General features: G+C 47.8%; 1 protein-coding gene across 1 annotated transcript; it reads right to left on the bottom strand.

Annotated features, from left to right (window-relative positions):
* Positions 1-1,989: 1,989 nt before the first annotated feature.
* On the bottom strand, positions 1,990-21,842 carry nox4 (NADPH oxidase 4). Its single transcript, XM_018748358.2, has 18 exons — positions 21,545-21,842; positions 20,599-20,694; positions 19,659-19,769; positions 18,475-18,559; positions 16,813-16,910; positions 16,679-16,706; positions 13,444-13,516; positions 10,507-10,587; positions 10,306-10,429; positions 9,618-9,782; positions 9,021-9,083; positions 8,084-8,144; positions 7,554-7,635; positions 6,674-6,793; positions 6,294-6,402; positions 4,127-4,195; positions 3,559-3,659; positions 1,990-2,778 (listed from the first exon to the last, which is right to left on the bottom strand). Exons 1-18 carry the CDS (start codon positions 21,599-21,601, stop codon positions 2,658-2,660), a joined length of 1,644 nt encoding a protein of 547 aa, XP_018603874.2. The 5' UTR covers positions 21,602-21,842; the 3' UTR covers positions 1,990-2,657.
* Between the last annotated feature and the right edge of the window lie 680 nt (positions 21,843-22,522).

Here is a 22,522-nt window from a genome sequence, read left to right as displayed (position 1 = left end):
TTCAAAGGTGAAAACAGTAGAACTGGGTGTGTGATGGTCAGAGCCCTCTCCTTCCAGTCATGAGACTCGGGTTCGGATCCCACCTCCTGCTGTAGTTCCCTTAATCAAGGGAGTCACCCTGAACTGATACAATAAAAATGCTGTGTAACTGGCTACATCATCAGGGTAGTGTACAAACCTCAGACTGCTGGGCAACGTGGAGAAAAGTGTCCTTTTCGTCATTCACGTGTGTTTGGTGTAACTGTCTTTCCAACTCCACCAGCCGAAGGTGCTAAAGTGACATCTGAACCCTGAGAAGGGGCCTCGAACCCGTGACCAGAGCTGTTTGCATTGCTACCTCCACACAGGGAGCTGTAAGGGAAGAACATAAGGAAAGTTCCACTGTGTGGACCCTCGCGGGTACGCAGGAGACGTATGAAAAGGGCGACGCCCTGCTGGAAACCTGAGGGACTGTCACATTTCCCTAGGAAAACCTTGAATGCGAAGCTGTGAGTACTGCTGTTGCCACGGTTACCAAGTACTGTACCTTTCACAAACACGAGTGATGCTCTGCTGTCGAAATTGTAAAGGCTTCAATAAATCTGTCTCGCTCACAATAGTGTGTGTGTGTGTATGTGTGCGCGCACGCTGGTGACTAAGAGGACAGAACTTTTTGCTCGGTCCTTTTGGACTCTTTTCCACAGCTGCTTCCTGTAAAACTAGAGTCACTGCAAAAATATTCATCCCCCGGTACTTTTTCAGCATTGAAGTCACAATGGATTTAATTAGACATATTTTATATTATATTAAATATAACTTTTATATTTATATTAATTAGACACTGACCAAAAGAGAAATACTGGGCAAAAACACTGTTCTACAAATCAGTTCTGAATTAATTAGAAATAAATAAGACAAATGAAATGAGTGCAGAAGTACTCACCCCCTTTACTGCGCTGCAATGAAAAGCAGTTTTTCAGAGCGATGTTCTCACTTTGACATTAAAGCGCTTCTCCATTAATCGGTATTTAAAAGGCCAAATTAAACCCTTTGTGGTTCAATATCGTGAAACAAAAAACAAAGAAAAGCTCCAGGGGGTGTGAATATTTTTGTGAGGGCCATAATTGATGGTAGCTTTTATTTTGCTGGTGGAGCCTCTTGCCGACGTCTCCAGGGCCTGATGTCATCGCATCGTTTCTGGAAGGTCAGTGATTTTTCCCTCACCTTGCTCCTTGAAAACACGCACACATACATGGCAAGAAGAAAGACCCTGCAGCCCCCTGTGAGCTGCAGGATGTAAGAACACTACCTACAGGAGCATCTATGTTTATTCAGTTATCTGATGCTTTTCTCCAAAGCAACTTACAATTATTTACCCTTTATATAGCTGGGTAATTTTACTGGAGCAATTTAGGGTAAATAAGTTGCTGAAGGGTACTACAGCTGAAGGAAGGATTCAAACCTGCAACCTTTGGGTCCAAATGTAGCAGCTGTAACCACAACACTACCAGGTGTCCCTGCAGAAACACGGGTAACCACCTGTGAAACAGCACAAAACCCAACTGACCTAAGTCAAACCATAGAGAAAAATAACGGTAAAAATACAGTTCCTGCAGGTAAAAAAAAGCCCAGTTAAGATAGATTGATGAAGAAAATGAGGAAACACTGAAAGGCTCTTCTTCGATTTCTCACATAATAATACGTATATTTAACGTCAAATAATCCACTGATACACAGTTTGACCAAACCCAGTAAAAGCTGAGTGTGTAAAATCAACCAAAAATGTCAGCAGCATTTAGGACACTTGATTTTTTGAGGGGGGGGGCTTGTGGAATAATTCACCCACAGCGCAGAATTAAAATAATACAGTTTGCTAAATTTTTAGGTTAAAAAGCACCGAGCGGCATCTGAAAGATGTGACTTTTTTGTGCCAAACAACATTTGACACACGAGCACCTTGTTTCATCACCGGAGTGGAAGCATTTCCACATGGAGACGGGGGTGGGGGGGGGGGGTGCTCCCTGGGGGGCGGAGCCTCACACAGTAACCTCCATTTCCCTCCAGATTCATTCGCAGCCATTCCATTGGCTCCAGAATCCACCGTGTCAGACTGGACGCTTGACACATTGGACCGTGTTCAAAATGGACACGGCAAGCGAGAGGGGGCTCAGTGCCGAGGGACAAGTTAAAAGGGACACAACTATAATAATATAATATAATAATAAGATAATAATTATAAAAAAAAAAAAATCACTGCAACAATGAGTCTGTACTGCTGTCAGAATCAGTTGTTTTTGGTTATGTGCCATCAAGTCAATGTCATCTTTTGGTGACCGCGTATCCAGAGTCCTTCCAGAAGGTTCTGTCCTCCACTTGTGTCCATGGGGTGGAAATTCTCTGCACCTTGAGAGAACAGGAAGTCGACGTGAACCGAGCGAGACGCCAGACGTCCCCGAGTCCTGTCCTCCCCTACGTCGCCCGTAAGACGCCAGACGCTTGAAGAAATGAAGCCTTCGGATTGGACCGTACCGCTCACCGCGGTAACCGTTCACTCCTCCGCTCCCCTCCTGCTCGAACCAAGCGGAACGACACGAGGGGAACGTTCGTCTTGTGGTTTGTGCAGAATCCGTCACGGGGAGGTGCCGCTGGTCAAACGCCGGTCCCATCGCGACCCGGGCTCAGCCGAACGACTCCTTGTTGTACTCGAACGTTGTCCCGCAGGAGCGGCCCGAGTTGCATAGCTGGTGTAGCGCTTTCGAGATCCCTTTGGGTCCGCAGCAGAACACCCCGACCCGCTTGCTGCAAGAGGACACACAGTGGACACCTGTTCTTATTCTTTTTTAATTCCTTACATTTATTCATTTATCTCCTGCTTTTCTCCACAAGAACTACTTACAATAATTTACCCCGTTAAACAGCACGGTAATTCTTACTAGATCACCTCTTACTATTAAGGTACTAGTAGTACCTTATGTTCTACTCTAGGTGGGACAGCAGGTAGCATAGCACTTAACGCTGCTGCCTTTAGACACAAAGCTTGTAGGTTTGAATCCCACTTCCCAGCAAGGTACTTACTGTACGTTACTCCCTGAGTAAACAATTGAAAGTCATTTTGGAGAAAAGCATCAGCTAAAAAGAATAAATGTGAATTATTAGATCAGGGTAAGTGCTGTGTTCAGTGGTGCCACATAGTGGTGGGACCTGAACCAACAACCTTCAGACTGGATGACAGCACATCAGTCATATAACGTGAGCTTGTGACATTCAGCAGAAGTGGCCATGCAGCGCTTTTATAGGAGCAGGGATCCAAACTTGTGACCTCCAAAGGCAGCAGCTCTAAACACAGCACCCCGGTGGAGCACAGAGTTGCAGGTTCGAATCCCACCTCCTGCTGTAGTACCACTGATGAAGGTACTACCTGTAGTTCCTCCAGTAAAATCTATCATGCTGTGGAAGAGGATAAATAATTGCAGGAGGCTTTGGGGAGAAGTGTCAGCTCGAAGAATAAATGCCAAAAAGAAAGAAGAGTTACAGAAGGGAGGGATGATTATCGATAAATGGCGACATGTCTTCACTCACTCCTTATTGGACTTCCCGATGTCGTCCAAGAGCTCCGGCCACCTGGGGCGTCCGACCTGGAGCCGGGCGCTCAGGGCCTGGTACTGCCTCTCCGCCAGATTCTGGAACACGACAAAAAACAACAGGTTCAATTTATCCTCAGATTTATGAAGGTGCAAATTAATATGAGGCTATGGAGACACCGGGGGGGGGAGGGGGGTTTGCAAAAACATAATTTTGGTAAATGATTCTCCAGGTGAACTGGATTCCCATCCAGGATGTATCCTGCATTGTGGCCTGTGCTTCTGGGATTGGCTCTGGACCACTGTGACCCTGACTTGGGGAAGCAGTTAACGACAGTGAACGACTGAAGTCCAAACGGGTAAAAAAATATAACAATTTAACGGTGGAACAGTTATTGCGACACATTTTATAGTAATGAACTTGGGATAACATAAGAGCCCTGGATCCTCGAGATGTATGTAAGTAGGGTCGGTCTTGGGACACTTTAGTTTGAGTGATGAACAGTGTGTGTGTGTGTGTGTGTGTGTGTGTCAGTCAAACCCAGAGCGGCAGCTCCTACACACACCTGCAGGGCCTCCGTCTTACTCAGGTACAGCTGGATGTTCAGGTAATCGGGGCGATTCTCCTGCCACAGCTGTACGAGGGGAACGGGACGAGGGGGTTGGGGGGGGTGGGAAGGAAAGAAGAGGTAAGCGGGGGGGGGCAGTGACCACCACCACACAGGAATGGATCTTAACACATAGGAAACAGCTTCATTAAAAGGTGTAAAAATATGGTATGACACATTATGCACTGGAGGAGACGAAAAAGAAGAAATTTTTTTCTTTTCTCAATATCTACTTCTGTTTGTGGTTCTGAACATCTGAACATGTAGCGTTCGAGTAGCGTTCAAGTAGCGTTCCAGTAGCGTTCCAGTGGCCCACAATGCAACGCTCCTTTGCCTGATGCAATTGCAGCCGCTCCGGAATGCACGGGAGGATGAATCCTTCGGGGAGCCATGGATACAAAGAGGAGGGAAACACACGCCCACACACACCACCTACACACACACACACATACAGCTGCAGCAGCCAGCGCACGGAGGCTCTGCATGTTCAGGCAGCTCAGCCCTTATTAAAGGTGCATGGAGGCACAGGGGAAACATGTCGACAAACATTCATTAATGTTCAGCTCTTTGTTACAAAGAATAAAGAAATACACAGACAAAAGATTCAAAGGTAACAAGTCGGGAATTCGCGACTCTTCTTGTATCCGTTTATGATAAAAAATGTTTTACTTTGAAACTGGCGCAATGAGCGCTCACCGCAGTTATTGTCCAGCCCTGCCCCTAGGGGGCGCTCTGAGCTGTGTCTAAAACTAGAACGCAATTAGCTGGAATGCAGTGACACTTCCTGTGCCAGTTTATAATGAAAAACGTGTTACCTTCACAGAGAACGAAGATGCGGCACGAGGGCTGTATCGGCCCCCGTGAACATCTGTACAATAATCAGTGCACAATGTGGCTATTTATATGCTATAAATAAACAGATTGTGTTCAATCACATGACACAGTCAATACATCAGTACAGCTACAATTAGAAACTCACTGCACTTAAACAAAATAGAATGAAATAAATTACAGTTTTTTTTAATTTAAGGTTCACTATGTTACTTAGTAAGGAGGGGCGTGGCGGCGCAGCGGGTTTGGCCGGGTCCTGCTCTCTGGCGGGTCTGGGGTTCAAGTCCCGCTTGGGGTGCTCTGTGATGGACTGGCATCCTGTCCTGGGTGTGTCCCCTCCCCCTCCAGCCTTGCGCCCTGTGTGCGGGGTTAGGTTCCGGCTCGCTGTGACCCCACTCAGGACTAGCGGCTTCAGTCGGGGTGTGTGTGTGTGTCACTTAGTGTGCTCTGTACTCTGCTACATTTATATTTATTTACTTAGCAGACACTTTTCTCCAAAGTGACTCCCAATGAACTCTCTGTAGTGTTATCAGCCCATACACCTTATTCACCGTGGTAACTTACACTACTAGATACACTACTTACACTGTGTCACTCATCCATACTTCAGTGAAACACACACACCCACTCTCTCACACACTATGGGGGAACCTGAACAGCATGTCTTTGGAGTGTGGGAGGAAACCAGAGCACCTGGAGGAAACCCATGCAGACACAGGGAGAACATGCAAACTCCACACAGACTGAGCGGGGATCAAACCCATGTTCTCTCGCACTATGCACTTACTATGATTTTTACACATCTGGGCCTGGGACCAGCTCATGGTAACAATTGTGGCCCTTGGCCAAAAACGGCTGGACACCCCTGGTTTACAGTGAAAAGAGAAAGACAGCTGGTAGTGTAGGGATTAGAGGTGCTACTTCTCGCACAAAAGGTTGCGGGTTTGAATCCCACCTCCAGTTGTAGCAGGTACCCTGGAGCAAGGTACTTGCCCTGCATTACTCTAGTAAAATTACCCAGCTGTATAAATGGGTAAATAACTGTAGGTACCTTAACTTTGTAAGAAAAGTGTCTGCTAAACAGGAATATATGGTACTTTTCAACAGCTGAAGACTAAATCAAAGTGTGTGTGTGTGTGTGTCTGCTAAACACATGAATGTTGTTATTATGCAGTCCTGCCTCTAGGGGGAGCTCTGTGCTTTAATGCAAAAAAAAAATAACCCAGAAAGTGCTAGAATGTGCTAAAAGTCCAGAACCAGGGGACGGCAGACGGCCGGTGTCACCATGTCTCACCTTCTGGTGGAGGCCGCAGAGCAGGTCCGCAAACCAGTAGAAGGAGCCGAGCTCCCTGCACACCCAGACAAAGTAGAGGCGCCGGAGTTTGTAGTGCTGCCAGTCGCCCCTGTGACACACACACACACACACACACACACACACACACACACACACAGACATACAGAGCACGTTCACGCACCACCTTCTTTCACCGACATCATCATTACACACCTAGATCATTCACACACTACATGTGCAGCATATTATTATTATTATTATTACTGCACAGACACCCCCATATGCAGGATGGATCTAAGATATTAATACGAGTGTAAGATGCTATAGTTTATTAAACTGTTTATGGAATTATGAAATGAAATTGCCCAGTCCTGACTCACATGAGGGCGCGCAGCACGCCGGCGAAGGGGGTCACCCCGATCCCACCCGCCACGCACAGGCTGACCTCGTAGTTGAACACGTCCTCGGAGGAGCTCCCGAACGGCCCGTCCACGTAGAACCTGGGACGCGGGGTGAGCGAGGAGCCGGTCAAAGGAGGAGGTGGGATCCCGACCCCCAACCCCCCTACCCCCGGCTTCCAACCTACGGCATCGGGCCGAAGGAAGCCGCTTCAAATCCTGGGAAAGGCATTCGAGCCAAATCCCAGTGGTATGAGCACAGCCAGGAAGCACAGCGGACTGATCCCGGATGGACGCCGGAGCATTTCCCACACGCAGGACGGGCCCGTCTCTCACCTCTAGGACCGACGTAGCGTCCGCCCAAGACCCCGCCCGCGTCCATCTCAACAAAACGACAGAACCAACAGCCCGCATGGGCTTCAAAAAGGATCTGCGAAAGGTAGAGGCCAATGGGATGTGGCAGGATGCGCTGACCTCTGACCCCATGGGACAAATAGGTCGGGCCACCCGGTTTTGGATGTGAGGTCCAGTCCCAAGACAGGGGGACTGCAGTAGCCCAGCGGTTCACACTCAAAGGATCTATGTGTCCTTCACAGATGAGGAGGGAGGGGCTGTCCCGGCCAGTCCAGAAAACACACACACACACACACACACACACACACAGGCTGCCCACAATTAAAGCTCCCCCGGAGGCAACTGCCGCTCACTATTACTCATCAAACCTATGAACAGCGGTCGACGCTCTCTCTCTGGCCCGAGTCGAACCACAATCCTTTGCCTGCCGGCTCTGTCCGCTCACACCGAGATGCACCAGGTACCGTCCCGACAACCAAACGTCTGCCGACTCGGGTGATTGGCCTACTTGGGGTACGTCCTCCGCTGGACAACGGGGAGAGTCTCCGTTTCGGCGCTGTCCTCCGAAAGCAGCAGCTCCACAAAGCGTTCTGGAAAACCACACACGGTCAAACAGAAGGGTTCGAGCACAGGGCCAACAGGGGCTGCAGTGATTGGAGCTGCTGTCTGTGGACACAAAGGATCCAGGTTTGATCCCTTGATCAAGGTAATAACCCTGGACTGACAGTGTACAAATTACCCTGCTGCATAAATGGGTAAATCAGTGTAAGTAGAAAAATGGCGAGTGAAGAAAAGTAGGTGTTTTTTCGATGACGCCCAGATAACTTTCAATTATTTAACATGACCATGTGGGGTCACGTACCGCGGTACGAATGCATCTTTTCCAGACGGTGTCTGAAACGCAGTGTTTACGGTTCTGTGCGCCAAGCACGTCTCACTGGCATGTTTACCAAAACAGCGTAAACGAGGGATGTCACTGGGACTCTGTGGTTCAGCTTGACCATGTTTCGCCTCCCCATTTCCCACAATGCAACTCACCGGTCCAGTCTCCCAGCACCCGCATGTGGATTCCAAACGTGGCCTCTGTTCCCGTCGGGCACTGAAAGCGGAGAAACGGGGAGGGTGACTCATAGCCGGTGTGTGTGTGGGGGGGGAACGACTGGTCAAGACAAATCACAGACAGAGAACAACAGATGCAGGACCCCCCCTCCCCCCCAGCAGGGTAATGAAAACAACCTGGAGCGCAGGACCGAGAACGTTACCCCCCGCGAGACGCGTTTGGAAGTGGCAGGGGTCACGTTTCAGTGTCGTTCACCGTAGTTTTACACACTCAGATATTAATTACACACCCATGAGTTCCTCACACAACTTAGTAGTCAAACCAAAGCGTGACCGACCCACAGGCACATCTTCCTTCAAGGTGGCCAAAGAACCTGAACCGTGATTCCTACAGGACCTGGTCACTCCCTACCACAGTAAGGACGTCGTCCTCCTTTACTTCTGTACGTTCGATGGTCCCACTCACAAACGGTCCAAAATCTTAAGTCCCCAGGTTCTCAGTTTTGACTCCAACGCTATGGAACAAACTCCCTCCGTCCCTCAGAGCTGCTGAATCCCTCCCATAATTCAAGAAGGGTCTCAAACCCGTATCTTTCAGAGCCGCTTCTCTCTATATTTCCTATCAATTCTATCTGCTAAACAAATGGATGTGTGTAACTCTAGCCAGACAGTGAACAACTGTGTTTACCACGGTGCTCAGTGCTGTCTCGTTCTATTTAAAGGGCCAGGGTTCAAATCCCACCCCTGCTGTAGTACCCTGGATCAAAGTACTTAACCAAAACTGATACAGTAAAAATAAACGCAAATATGAGTAAATTGGTGTAAGCAGCTTAGCGTACAAACCTAACATTAGAGGTCACTTTGGAAAAGAGAGTCAGATAAATTAATAAATAATAAGAGGGTGAGCGAACCTTACCGTGGTAAGCGTGAAGGGATGGCACTCAAATGACGACACACTTGGGCAGTTCAGAACAATGTACTGAAAGGAAAGATGCTGTTAGTACCAGCAGATCGCTCCAAGGTACAGTACCAGTGTAAAGTGTGAGTACACCTGGGCAACACCTCTGGGAACAGCTGCAAACAGAAGGATATTTGTTTGCTGGATGAGACAAAAAAAGCAGGCTTCCAGCAGCCGTACTCACACTTTACACCAGTACCACGCACCTTCAGGGTAAAAAACTCGTGCTCTTTTACTGCTGACCAAAATGTTCTCGGCTTTGATCGCAGTGGACGTGTTGGAATGAGCGTCCTGTGTCCCTCAGAGCTGCTGAATCCCTCCCACATCCAAGAAAGGTCGCGAACCCATTTCTAATCCTTTGGCGAAGTTGGAGAAAAGTGTTTGCTAAATGAAAAAAATTAGGAAATATAAGTGTAAATGTCAATGTAAACATTGACATATACACTTATATTTATTAATTTTTACCATTGCCAGGACCTGAAGGGCGGCACCCGGTTGAAGGACATCGGCGGTGCACCTGTGGGTCCACGTTCCCTCTTCCCGACATCAGCTCACCTGGCCCGGCCTCGCGGTAAAGCCGCTCTTCAGCATGCGCACCTCGACGACGCCGCAGGGATGCTTGACCACGGACTCCACCGTTACACGACCGCAGCTGCGCACGTAGCGGTAGAGCCTCTCGGCGCAGTACAGGCACAGCGGGCCGGACACCCAGAGCCAGGTCTGTGCGGGAACACGGCACCGTCAGGAAACGCTCTTATCCGGAGTGACATGCACCACGGGGGGGGAGTGCGGGGTTTGGGGCGCTACCGTGACCATGCCATTGAACCACGGTCGCCGGTGGAGCCTCGCAGCCGTGTCATGCACTACACACACTCGTTGCAGCCCCTTATTGCAAATTCTGCTCCTCGCATGATTCAGAAGAAGCAGGGAGACTAAACAGACGGCCACACACACACACACACACACACACACACACACACACACACACACACACACACACACACACATTATGAGTCAGGTCTCCACAGTCAGACAGGGTCAGCAAGGACAAGGAGACAAAAGACACTGAACAGAAACTGAAACTGATTTCTGGTCCACAGCTCATCTCCATGTGGCCCCCAAACTCTCTCCGGCCTCCAAGTGTAAGAGCAGTAGCGTCTTCCCCCAGCGGAAGTTGCCCAGAACAAGGTGCGTGGTGTGACCATACCTAGGTGCCCCCCCCTCCCCGCCGCAATGTGCTCACCTGGGGAAAGTGGGCTTGGAAGTGGGGCTCCGCTCGGCACACGTTGTCGGAGCCCCCCGTCCAGTTGGACCCGAGGCAGCCGGGCGGGTGGTCCTCCACGTTGGTTTGATATTTGAGAGCACCGCTGAAAAGGGGGGGGTGTGACTGAGTTACCCGCCGACCGAGACACGCAGAGTTAGGAAACACGAGCTCGGCTCCTACCCAGCGACGTGGACCAAGAGAACCATGTAGAAGACCACGAACAGGTTGTGCGTGTACCAGAAGATCTCGTAGCTGCAAACCCTGCAGATGGACAAACAGAGGGGAGCAACGTGAGTTTGGGAGCATTCCGGTCACTCCACCGGTCACTCCATCGGTCACTCAATCGGCACTTCACTAGTCAAACTCGAACGGACACTACTGGTCACTCCATCAGACTCTGTCACTCAGGTGGCTCTTTTGGTCACTTCTTTGGTCAGTTGATCCATCTGTCACTCCACTGCTCAACCTATTACTCAATTCTTCAGTCACTCCCTTGGTCTGGCCACTTCAGCTATCACTTCACCAGTTACTCCAATAGTTACTCCACTGGTCACTCCATCTGTCGCTCCATTGGAAGCAGCTGGGCCCCGCTGTTCTTGGTGTGCTTTGGACCGTGCTGGACCGTGCTGGACCGTACTGGACCGTACCGTTCTGTTCCCAGCTGATCTGAGTGCCGGGGCTCCATCCTCATTCCCACTGCCAGAAACTGCTGAGGCTCCACACTGTTATTAATTATTATCTGATATTTCAGTTTGTTCCATTATGTACAGTAGGTGTACCGCAGCTGGTAGTGCAGTGGTTAAAGGTGCTACCTTTGGACCTCAGCTGGTTCAAATCCCACCTCCAACTGTAGTACCTTTGAGTGAGGGTCTTACCCTAAATTGCTGCAGGAAAATTACCCAGCTGTGTAAATAATTGGAAGTGGCTTTGGACAAGTATATTGATTAATTGATTTCTGGACTTCAGTTGATGACAGCAATTATTTCTAATTACCATATTCACAGATTTGCCAGGATGACAGCTGAGAATCACCGATATTAAAAAGCGGTGACAAAAATGTCAGCCGCAATTGCTGTGATCAGTAGTATAATATAAAAGTTTAAAAAGAAAAAAGTTTTAGGACAGAAAGAAGCAGGTCGGGGGGGTTTACAGCTAAGCAAGAGCGGAACTCATCAAATAACGTTATTGTTATGTTCCATGCACTTTTCACACGAGTTTTTGTTTGTTATTCAGATTTCAGTGGTTTTTTTTTTTTCATTTTTTCCATGCATTGTTTTTGCTGCTTCTCCAGCTCTCACTCGTTCTCTCGGTGAAACAGAGCTATTCCGGAGCTGCAGCTTCAGAACTTTCTTTCAACTTCACTTTGCTGCTTTTCCACCCTATTAACCCACGTTTCTCTTCCCACGTTTCCCGCAGCGTCCCGCTACACCAGATCCGAGACGCGGACACCGTGCCTTGGCGTTGTCATGACGACACCTCCTTCTCCACCAAGCGACCGCTCGCTTTTGATGTGAGCGGAAGCACAAGGCAGCGCAGTTTGGCGCCACGTGACACATCGGTGTTAAAGGGTCCATGTGGACCTTCAAAGACACTGACGAGGGCCTCCTTCACGAGATCCTCGGGGGACTGTCTCGTGATGTCACTGTACGGCAGGGAAGGTTAGGGTTAACTGTCCCCTGGGGGCCAACTGGCCAAAGAGACGGACAATTGGGGGAACATCAATTTCCTCAAAGAGGCTCTTTGACTTGACAAAGAGTCCCGGCTAAAGAATGGGAGGAAAGCATAGTACGTGTGCCCTACAGCAGCTGTCTCCAAACTAGTCAGAGTAAATAAAGTAACTGATTTCAGGTTCAAATTAGATTTGAAAAACTGAGGATACGCAGAAAAGCTCACCCATACACGGACCTGTTAAATCTATTCTAAAGATTTCATTCTAAAGCCGCAATACAGGCAGTCCCCGAGTTACAAACGTCCGACTTACATACGACCCATACTTACGAACCGCCCCATTGCTGACCGAAAGTTGATTTTTTTTGTCACGCTTAAGTAACAATCAAATGAAAACGTCATAATTTACACTATTGTATAAAAAATTCCAGTTACTGTATATACAATGGTTCAAAATAATAAACGAACGCTACTTTGCCAAGGTCATCGAAACATTGCCCGTCTACAGCGGTTTGTCGGCTCGTGGGCGGGGTGCGTGAGCCCGGGGTAGGACAGACTTCCTTCTTTTCTCGTTAACAGTGTCTCGTGTTACTGTATATGCCTTAATTTTTTTGTGTTTTTACCCTCCTCACCATGGCACCAAAGTGTAAATGCTATGCAAGTGATGGTGATGCATCCAAGAAAGCGGAAAGGATCACGACTGAAACTAAAGAGTAAATAATAACGCGAAATGCCAACGAACAACGGAAAAGCAAACGTTAAAGTTTCTTTAATGTTTCGCACGCACACGCACCGTCTCTCTCTGCCACACTCTCAGACAGTTTTCCCAGTTGCGGAATCTCACCCAAACCTCCCTCGCTCTGCTCTTCCGAGTCCCGTCCCTCATCGTCTCCTGTTCCGCATCTCTTGGATAAAGACCACCCGCCTTGTACCTCGACCACGATTTCGGATCTTCGCCTCCGTTCAGTTCGCCGATCGACCGACCGTTCACCCGTCCCCGACCACGAGAACACGCCTTGTCCTTTGGCTCTTAATAAACGATCCTATGCTTGGATCCAGCCTCTTCCGTGTCCTCTCTTCATCATGACAGTAGTAACATTTATTATTGTCTCTTTCTATGTTTCTCTCTATTAAAAATACTGTAGTTGCATTTATTATTATTATTATTATTACATCATTACATTGTATTATTATTACTGTATTGTTATATTAAAGATGTTTTAGTGTATCTGAAGAGTTTCTTTATGTTTTTTTATGCATAGACAGGTACACGAAATGCGATATACAAACATTTGACAAACTGACATTAGACTCCCAACGTACCGAACTGTTCCGACTTACGTACAAATTCGACTTAAAGGCGGACTGAGGACGCGGAACTCGTTCGTAATTCGGGGGCTGCCTGTAATTCCTTCTAGAACCTGAACATGAAGGAGCGTGATTTCCCACCTTATTCCATGCGACGAGGCTGTGAACATCAGGAAGAGGATGAAGACCAAAAGCACCCCAGTGACCCCCGGCACTGCAAAACAAACACACCACTGCGTCAGTGTAAATGGGGGGGGTGGGTGTAAATGTAACAAAATACTGTATAAACTCACGTTACTCTGAAATTGTGCTGTTCTGTGCCATTCAAAGCCTCGATGCATGTCTTTAAAACGATCATTTGTGAGATTTCATTTTTTCAATGATTGTAATGTATCAGCGATGAACAGTAATCTCAAAAAGTCAAAAAGCTACAATGTTACAATGATTACTTTTGAGAAAATTCCTTTATTTATTGTAACATTGTATCTATTTTTCAACAATACTTTTTGAGGTTTTTTTTATTCTTTGTAACACTGTGGCCTTTTTACATCACCTGTGAATTATCTCGAAAAGTCAAACAGCTACAATGTTACAATCAGGTTTGAAACATTTATTTTATAAACTAACATTGTGCCACTTTTTCAATGATACTTCTTGAGATTGTTTTTATTAATTGTAATGTTGCTTTTTTACATCACCTGTTGATTCTCTCAAAAAGAGAAACAATGTTACAATCATACATTTGAGACATTCATTTTATAAATTGCAACATTGTGTCTATTTTCAGTTATACTTTTTCAGACTTTTTTGCTCTTGTACATCACCTGCTAATTATCTAAAAAAGTCAAAGAGCTACAATGTTAAAATCATAGGTTTGAAACATTAATTTTATACATTGTATCTATTTTCAATGATACTTCTTGAGTTTGTTTTTATTAATTATAACATTGCTTCTTTACATCGCCTGTAAAATATCTAAAAATGTCAGAGCTACAGTGTTACAATCGTACCTCTTGAGATATGAGTTTAACCACAAGACTGTATCTCTTTTCAAGGATACTTTTTGAGATATTCATTTTTATTACGTGTAACATCGCAGCTCTTTCACATCAATTACTGACGTTTTAAATTCCCTTAATAATAATTAGCATTCCAAAAAGAAAAAGGGCGACAATGTCATAATTTTAAAAACTAATATCTTCAAAAGTGCCATTTTGAAGAGATACAATGTTCCTTTACAGGACACAAACACTGGACTACGGAGCCCGGTTTGGGGTCCCTGGGCTTTTGCAGGGGGGCTGGATGACATCACAGTCTGGAAAAAACAATTGCCGTTTCCTTAAAAACAGAAAGAGCCTAGTTCGAGTTCTCTCTGCACAAACAACACAAAGGGATCTCTAAGGAAATGAGGGGTTCGTCTGTGGTCTTTGTGGGGGGGGATTGTTCTGCCTCGAGACTTGAGGGCATCGTTATGTCAGGATGTGTACCGCTAAGACGCGCACTTTCCAATAGCGACTGAATGTATAGAGACAGACGCCGAGGGAGTCCCGAGTCCCTGGGGACGGGACAGTTCGTTGCGTGCGTCCACGGTGAGAGACGCATGAGATGTGCGCCGCGCTCCCCTTTCTGACCACAACTCCTGAACACGCTGTTTTCATGCAGAACAGGGAGGAGGATGTCTTGGCAAATCACCACACGTGTGGGCCCAGCACTCACCTTGTTCCAATAAAACACACATTCACACGCAGGGAAGATTACGACACCAACGGCTCTGCCTTCGGAAACATGATCCACCCCCCATCGACAAAAACAATGAGGTTACGACGGCTTCGCTGCCTTAATTAAATCACTGGAACAGAAAACAGAGTGTTTCAGAGGGATGCGCTCAACCGTTAAAATGGAAAAATATGAGCAGGTTATTTAGTAAGAGAGGGGGCGCGGTGGCGCGGTGAGTTTGAGCGGGTCCTGCTCTCCGGTGGGTCGAGGTTTCGAGCCCCGCTTGGGGTGCCCCGCGACGGCCTGGAGTCCCATCCTGGGTGCGTCCCCTCCCCCTCCAGCCTTACTCCCTGTGTTGCCGGGTTAGGCTCCCGTTTGCCGCGACCCCGCTTGGGACAAGCGGTTTCAGACAGCGTGGGTGGGTGTGTGTATCTAGTAAGAGCAATGAATTTTAAATAATATTCATTCACTTTATGAGCAGTGCCCCAGCCTTAGCTCTGCTTTACATTATGTCATTTTTGCTTGCAAAGATGTTGCGTCTGGCGCAGGTCGGGGCTGTTTCTATGATTTCACATGACAGAGACTGAACGGCTCCACACCTGGTCGTGAAAATGGCTGCGGGGGCGAAGCTTACAGGCGCGGGATGAAAGGATGGGGGAGGTGAGTGGCGGGGGGGCAGCGACTTTTTCCTGTTGACCTTCCTGCAGTAATCCGGAGCGCCTCGCTTAAACACCTTTATATTACATACACATTTTATTCATTTACCGGGCACTCGCAGCCACAGGGCTCGGATGACTAAAATAACACATTCAGGGCTTTGTGACACAGGCACAACCACACCGAGACAGATAGTAACGGAAATTGAAAACATTCATTCTCCCTAGGGGTCCAAAGCCGTAAGTCCATCAATTTTCAGTTTTGACACACGTGGTAGAATGTGCTCCCTGTGTCCCTCAGAGCTGCTGAATCCCTCTCCCCCTTCAAGAAGGGTCTCAAACCCATCTCTTTCATCTCCGCTTCTCTCCTGATCTCCTGACAGCTGCATAAATGAGTCCAGTACAATTCGCTATGACTATCTATGTATTTCATATTTGAATGTCACTTCTATAGGAGCTACTGCAGGGATGTGAACCAGCAAAGTGGTGGTGTCAGACAGACAAGCTGCGTGAATAATCCCGCGTTTGTGTCTAAAGCTCATCGTGCATTCCCGATGCCCCTCTTTTCACTCCGAGTTGTAGACTTCAGAGCAAAAAGTCTGATAGATTAATAAATGTAAACGTAACATGTTGTTTATTAATGTCTGAATTTTCTCCAAAGTGACTTACGCTGTTAGGTTTCTACACTCACCTACCGTGATTTACCCATTTATACCGCCTTTCGTGTTTTACTGTGTTAGTTCAGGGTAAGTACCTTGATCAAGGGTACTGCAGCAGGAGGGGGGATTCAAACATGGGTCCATCAAGTGGAAGGCCATGGCTTTAACCACTATGCCACCTGCTGGCTCATTAATATTCACAGTATTTATGATGATAATTATTCAGAAGGTGGTGCGTGTGCTGGGGTCAAAGAACAGCTTCTGCAGGGCACTAAAACCGTGCCGTTCGGGTCACTCAAAGCCCTTAAACGAGGGCAGATCGAGTACATGAACATGGGGCCTCACCGGTGGTGAAGATGATGACTCTGGGATCCTGTGGGAGAGGACAGACAGCAACGGGTTCAGCTGCGAGCGTCCCGGCACAGACGTGTCACGGAAAGTCCGTCGTCCGGCGAATACGGAAGCGGCGCGGCACTTACCTCTCCCTTGTGGCGCGCGATGTTGAGGGAGGGAAATTCCTCCGAGTAGAGCAGCGAGAAGCTGTAAACATTGGCCAGGTGCGCCGACACATGGACCACTGGAATGCAAACACAGAGGAAGATTGTTTTAACAAAGGTGCCGACGCACTTTGGCGCGCGACGCTCCCTCGCACCGCTGGACGGAGTTTACTTTTGCTGCCGGATACGTCCCCATCCTCAGCACGGGAGCTGTCACCCCCCGCATCGTCCAGTCAACATCTGCAATGATGTCACCGCCACTTCCCTCCCCCTCCCAGTCAGCCAGATGAAGGGGTGAGATCGTGCCATGCTGATAAGCGTCTCGGGTCAGCAGCTCTCTCTGGGGGGGGGGGTTTCGTTTGAGCTCCACTCGCAAGCATTCCCCCTCGGTAATTATTCCATGTAACTGCATGTCTCAGGGTACTGGAACGCGACAACGGCTCTCCGAGTCAGGAAGCAGGCCTCTTCCGTGAGCCCAGGCTCACGTGGCGGGAGATGAAAGCTGGGGGCTGGGGGGGAGCACAGGGCTGCTGTGCGAAACTAGCTCCGCCCATAATCGAGGAGCAGGATGTCAGCAAAAACAGCTGAGAGATCGGGTGTCGTCCGGCCCTCCCCCACCCGCTCCTGGGCCGATCCGCTCCGATCCGGAACGGCGGCGCCCTCGAGGGAAGGGACCGGGGACACCCCCTTCGATCGGCCCGGCCGGGGAGGGAGCAATAAGGAATGCGGCAGCCCCGTGCGCCGGGACACTGGCACAGCTGGCGCTAGGAACAAGCAGACAGGAATGTACACACATCGCTGCATCGGCGCATTCAACCGCGCCGAGTCCTTCCTCACCATCTCGCACAGCGCACCGCGGCGAGAGCGTCGCCGCTGGTAGAAAACAACTTCGCCGACTTCCCGTGTTACAAAAATTTCAGTTACAAATTTTCAAAGATACAAACATTTTCCAGAGTATTTTTTTCATTTCAAGCTGTGTTTTGCGGAGGGGAATGACCACTGTTTACCCTGGGAGCCAAGATTCGGCGGTCCAGACGCCCAAATAGAGGGGGAGTGTAGGACCGCCTCCATTCAACTCTCTTCCACGGCGTTTACAGCTCCCGCCTGCTGTTCCTGAGTGTCGATGGTTATTAACAAGATGAGGAACATCGCATTGTGGGACGAATCAGTAAACGATCAGTGCTGAACAGGAGTTTGTGGAGAAAGCACTTTTTTCGGAATTTTTATTTTTTTAATTTTATTTCATTTTAAATTCTACTATAGTTTGAAGCTCCTCACGCTCTACGCTCCCAGGACAGGCTCCGGACCACCGAGACCCTGTATTGGACAAGCGGTTACAAAGAATAGATGGATGGATGAAAGTGCTACAGAGTTTTTTCTGTTTACTAAAGCTCTGGGAGTTTTATGAAACATAACCCACGAACGAATGGATTTCTGTTTGTCTTATGCAGCTTGTAGTGATTGCGCAAAAGCGACTTTGAATTTACAAATTGAGTTTCCAAGGATTGATCCCAATCGTGTCGATAGGTTGAGAAGACGGTGTACAGCAAACCTAGTGGGTATTTTAATCTGAAAGCCCAGAGAACGTTGTTATTGATTGCGGGTTTCTGTATTATTTATTTTACCCAAGTGTTGCTTTCTCACCTGAGAAGAGGCAGATGGCAACTCCACAGGCGACATGGAAGGTCTTACTCTTGTCCAGCAGACGCCGCGCTTTCCGACTCATCACCTATAGACACAGCAGGCGGATGGACGGCAGTGGAAGGACGTCCAGATGTTAACTAAACCCCAAACAACAGCAGCGCTGCTGCAAACACACATCCTATGAGTCACTGTAACCTACAAGTGCAGACCACTCTCTGTGTGTGTGTGTGTGTGTGTGTGTGTGTGTGTGTGTGTGTGTGTGTGTGTGTGTGTGTGTGTGTGTGTGTGTGTGTGTGTGTGCTGCTTCTGGATCCACCTGGGCAGTTAACAGCTGGCGTAGTGGTTAGAGCCTTGTATTCCGAAGGACTTGAATCGAGGTGTTTACCCTTCAGTAACACACTACAAATTACCCAGCTGGGTAATTACCAAATAGGTAAATCAGTGTAAATATTAATGTACAAAGCTAACACTGTTATTTGCCTTGGAGGAAAGAGTCATTTAAATCAGGTAATAATAATTAAAGAAGACAAACCTGCAGAATAGAAGGTTTATCATAAAAAGAGTCAGATGAATAATTGTAAACTCAAAATGTGGTAAACTGAATGCTGCAGTTTACTTACAAAAAAATTAACATTATAGTGAAGATCTTAGAAACTGCACATTTGTGCAAATAAAACTTTCCCTTGATTTCATCATCTGTGAAATTTGAGAATAAATTATGACCCAGCATAAATAAACAAATCAGTTATTTAAATTATGGAACCCACTTTCTACTATGATTATTTATTCATTTAAATCAGTCATTTTTTTTTTGCGTTTTGCAGTAGAAAAAACATAAACTTGAAAATTAATTAATTATTTATTTATTCTACGATTAAAACTACATGTAGTGAGCTACTGAGTTTAATTTGTTTTGAATTTTGCCCTAAATTCAATTAAAATGTCAATCAAGACGTCTTAGTTTAGTCAGTTTGTTCAAAACCAGTATACACTGGTGTCCATCAGAACCTGCATCATTGCCAATTAGATCACCCTGACCAGCACATCACCTAGTGAATGGGGATTTGAACCTACAACCATCTGTTCTTAATCAAGAACTGCTACCTTATTGTATAAGTGACAAAAGTGTGTCGCTGGGGGGCCCAACCTGCTCTCGCATCTGCCCTCACCCCCCAGGGGTTTACCTTCTGCGAGCCCCTGAGGATGGCCAGCACGGCACGGCACATGGGCAGCAGCACCAGGCAGCAGTTGAGGTTGAGGACGGCGGCCGAAGCCCTGCTCAGGCACAACCCTAGCTGAACAGACAGGGAGCCGAGGGGTCAAAGGGCACGATCAGTTACGGTCAAGCACACACACAACACGCAGGACCTGCTCCATTTTAAAGACACACACACACACACACACACACACACACACACACACACACCCGGTCCCAATGCAAGGGTCAGTTTTAATCCTATCATTCCACACTCGAGCAGCTGAAAGTGAAGGCAGATGCACAGACATGTGCACCATTTACCCTTCTGTATAAATGGGTAAATCACTGTAAGTCACTTTGGAGAAAAACCAATTTGCATTGTGCTTTTTCACACTTCGTACCAAACAGGATTAATCTTTCTAGTGAATGGGGCTCGGGTGAAGGATCCCTGTATTTCACCACAAAGTGGAACATTGGTAACTCAGTGTTCACCACAGGCCAAAGCGGTCAATCTCTGGGCAGAGAACAGAGAGACGTGCGGGAACTCGTCCACCACACCAAGGAGCACACACGTCCTCAGAAAGACTGAACCTGCACTATTGTATCAGAGGTGCGATGTGACGATACATGAGGGTCTGACTGGGGTTTCCAGCAGACAGATCAGGTGGAACAACCACACGTCTGAGTGAGCCGAAGTCCTCGATGCGATTCCCGCACAACAGGTGAAGATCGCACAGATGGATGTGGGATTTAAAGGAAACTTTCACACGAGGACAACTGGAGACGCGGTCATGCAAGGAATTCCCATGTTTACACCCGGGTCTTCACCGATGATGGACTTCTGCCCATCGGTCCAGTGAAGATGAAACTGTGGAGTTTCCATGGCTAACTCAGAAGTGTTACCATGGTGACCCCGGTTATCTTACCCCCAGCATTTTGTACAGGTAATAGTACTGAGGTCCGTAACAGTAGAGCGTGAAGGTTTTCCAGAAGAGCACAGTGTTCGCAGAGAGCCACAGCACCTGGAACACGACACAACACACAGCACAAACAGTACAAACACAGCGCCAACGCAAAATACAACATAAATGACACACACACAGAACAAAGGCAACATCAACACAAACAGCAGCACAAATAAAATACAAACGCAACATCCTCATTATTCTCCAGATGCCTTAATTCACAATTTTTGCACGCAACTTGGTACATCTCAGTGTTACATAACAAGTGAAAGTCAAGTTTACACTCACTGTACCACGGTATCACACTGTATCTTTGTATCGCTTAAAGCACCGGAACATATTGTATAACTTTGCGAACATTGCAGCACTTTGTATCACTTTGTGACACTTTGTAAAACCCTAACACATCGTATAAATTTGTAGAATTGTAGGACCTTGTTTCACTTTGTAACACTGTGAATGTAACACGTATCCGTTCGTAACCCTTTGTAACACAGGGTTGTATAACTAAACTTTGTAAAATTGTAGCACCTCGTTTCACTGTTACATTTTTTACATGTAACACATAGTATCACTTTGTAAAACTTTGTTTGCCTCAGTTTGTAGCTTTGTGAGACTTCCCGAAAGAACAAAGCCGGGAGCCGCAGTTGAGCGCAGTGATTCATACAATCCAATTGTAACAATGGATACGGATACATGGTAATACACTCACGCACTGTAACACACACACACACACACACACACAGTGGCTGAAATACATATCGTAGGATACACAAAAATACACTATTGTAACGCACAGCACACTGAGTGAGATACACTGACTGACGCCCCCTCGCCGAAACACACACTAGACACATTATTATTATTATAGCACACGCTGAGACTCTCTGCCGGACGGTGCTGTTACCATGACGATGTGTTTGGCCCCTTCGTTCGCTGTCCAGCTCCTCCAGGACACGGCCATCCTTCTCTGCCGGTCCTGCCGCGCGCGCCCCTCACTCCTCCGCGCGCCCCTCACTCACTCCTCCGCGCTCCCGCTCACTCCTCCTCGCGCACCATCATCATGTTCGCTCTTTCCCTTTATACCTCTCCTATCGGACCCCTTGGGGGGGGGACGGCGCTTCGGCCGAGCATCGCAGTCTGAACACAGGTAGACCGTAGAGGAGCCGTCGCGAGCCGCTCCGGAGCGCTCCTCCACCGGGGCTGTGCGCGCGAGCGAGGACCCCGGAAAACCGACCTCCCCACCCCCAGCCCCAGCCCAACCCCAGCCACCCACCGCCGTCACTCCGCGGGAAACCAACGAGAAATACACGTCGTTCATTCATTGTTCTCAAAAGTGAATATAACGCTGAGAGACAAAAGGTACAGCGAAACACTGTAAAGTCAAAGTTAAAATCCGCTATAGCTCTGAACTTCACATTCATTCCATTTCATGGATCATAAATCCCTTCATATGAATACCCCATACCCCCCCCCCCCCACCCCGCTGTACTAGGGACCGAAAAGCGAGACGCCGTATAGCGGGGACATTGTTCCCATAAGAAACAATGCAAAGTGTTACTAATGCGGACCCGAGCGCCACGATTAAAGGGCTGAGAAGCACGAGCACCAGCCCGGCTTTCGTCTCTTTACTGAGTGTTCAGCTATTAAAGATACTTGTGCAATGAAGACAGGGAATATAATGACAAGTTTGGTGCCATTTGTCGCTGTAATTCCACACTTTGTGACATAAAGCGAAGTGGTGCGCGCTGCACGTGCCATGGCATGGAACGCTTCGCCAAAGCGGATGATCAAAGCTTCATGAAAGCACCTTTTCACACTTCTTATTACACTGCTTACCTCATCATTACTCTACTGTATCTGACAACTTTGATCGCTGTTCGTA

This window comes from Scleropages formosus, chromosome 10 (genome assembly GCF_900964775.1).
Source record: "Scleropages formosus chromosome 10, fSclFor1.1, whole genome shotgun sequence".
In the NCBI taxonomy this organism is placed as follows: Eukaryota; Metazoa; Chordata; class Actinopteri; order Osteoglossiformes; family Osteoglossidae; genus Scleropages; species Scleropages formosus.
This window is presented reverse-complemented; position numbering and strand designations above follow the sequence as displayed.

Excerpts from the sequence above, each read along its gene's own strand:
- nox4 (XM_018748358.2), bottom strand. The coding sequence starts at position 21,601 with ATGGCCGTGTCCTGGAGGAGCTGGACAGCGAACGAAGGGGCCAAACAC. Across the intron at positions 16,911-18,474 it reads TGCCATCTGCCTCTTCTCAG|TGGTCCATGTGTCGGCGCAC; the intron begins GTGAGAAAGCAA and ends TTTGCATTCCAG. Across the intron at positions 7,636-8,083 it reads GGTGCTGGGAGACTGGACCG|AACGCTTTGTGGAGCTGCTG; the intron begins GTGAGTTGCATT and ends GTGGTTTTCCAG.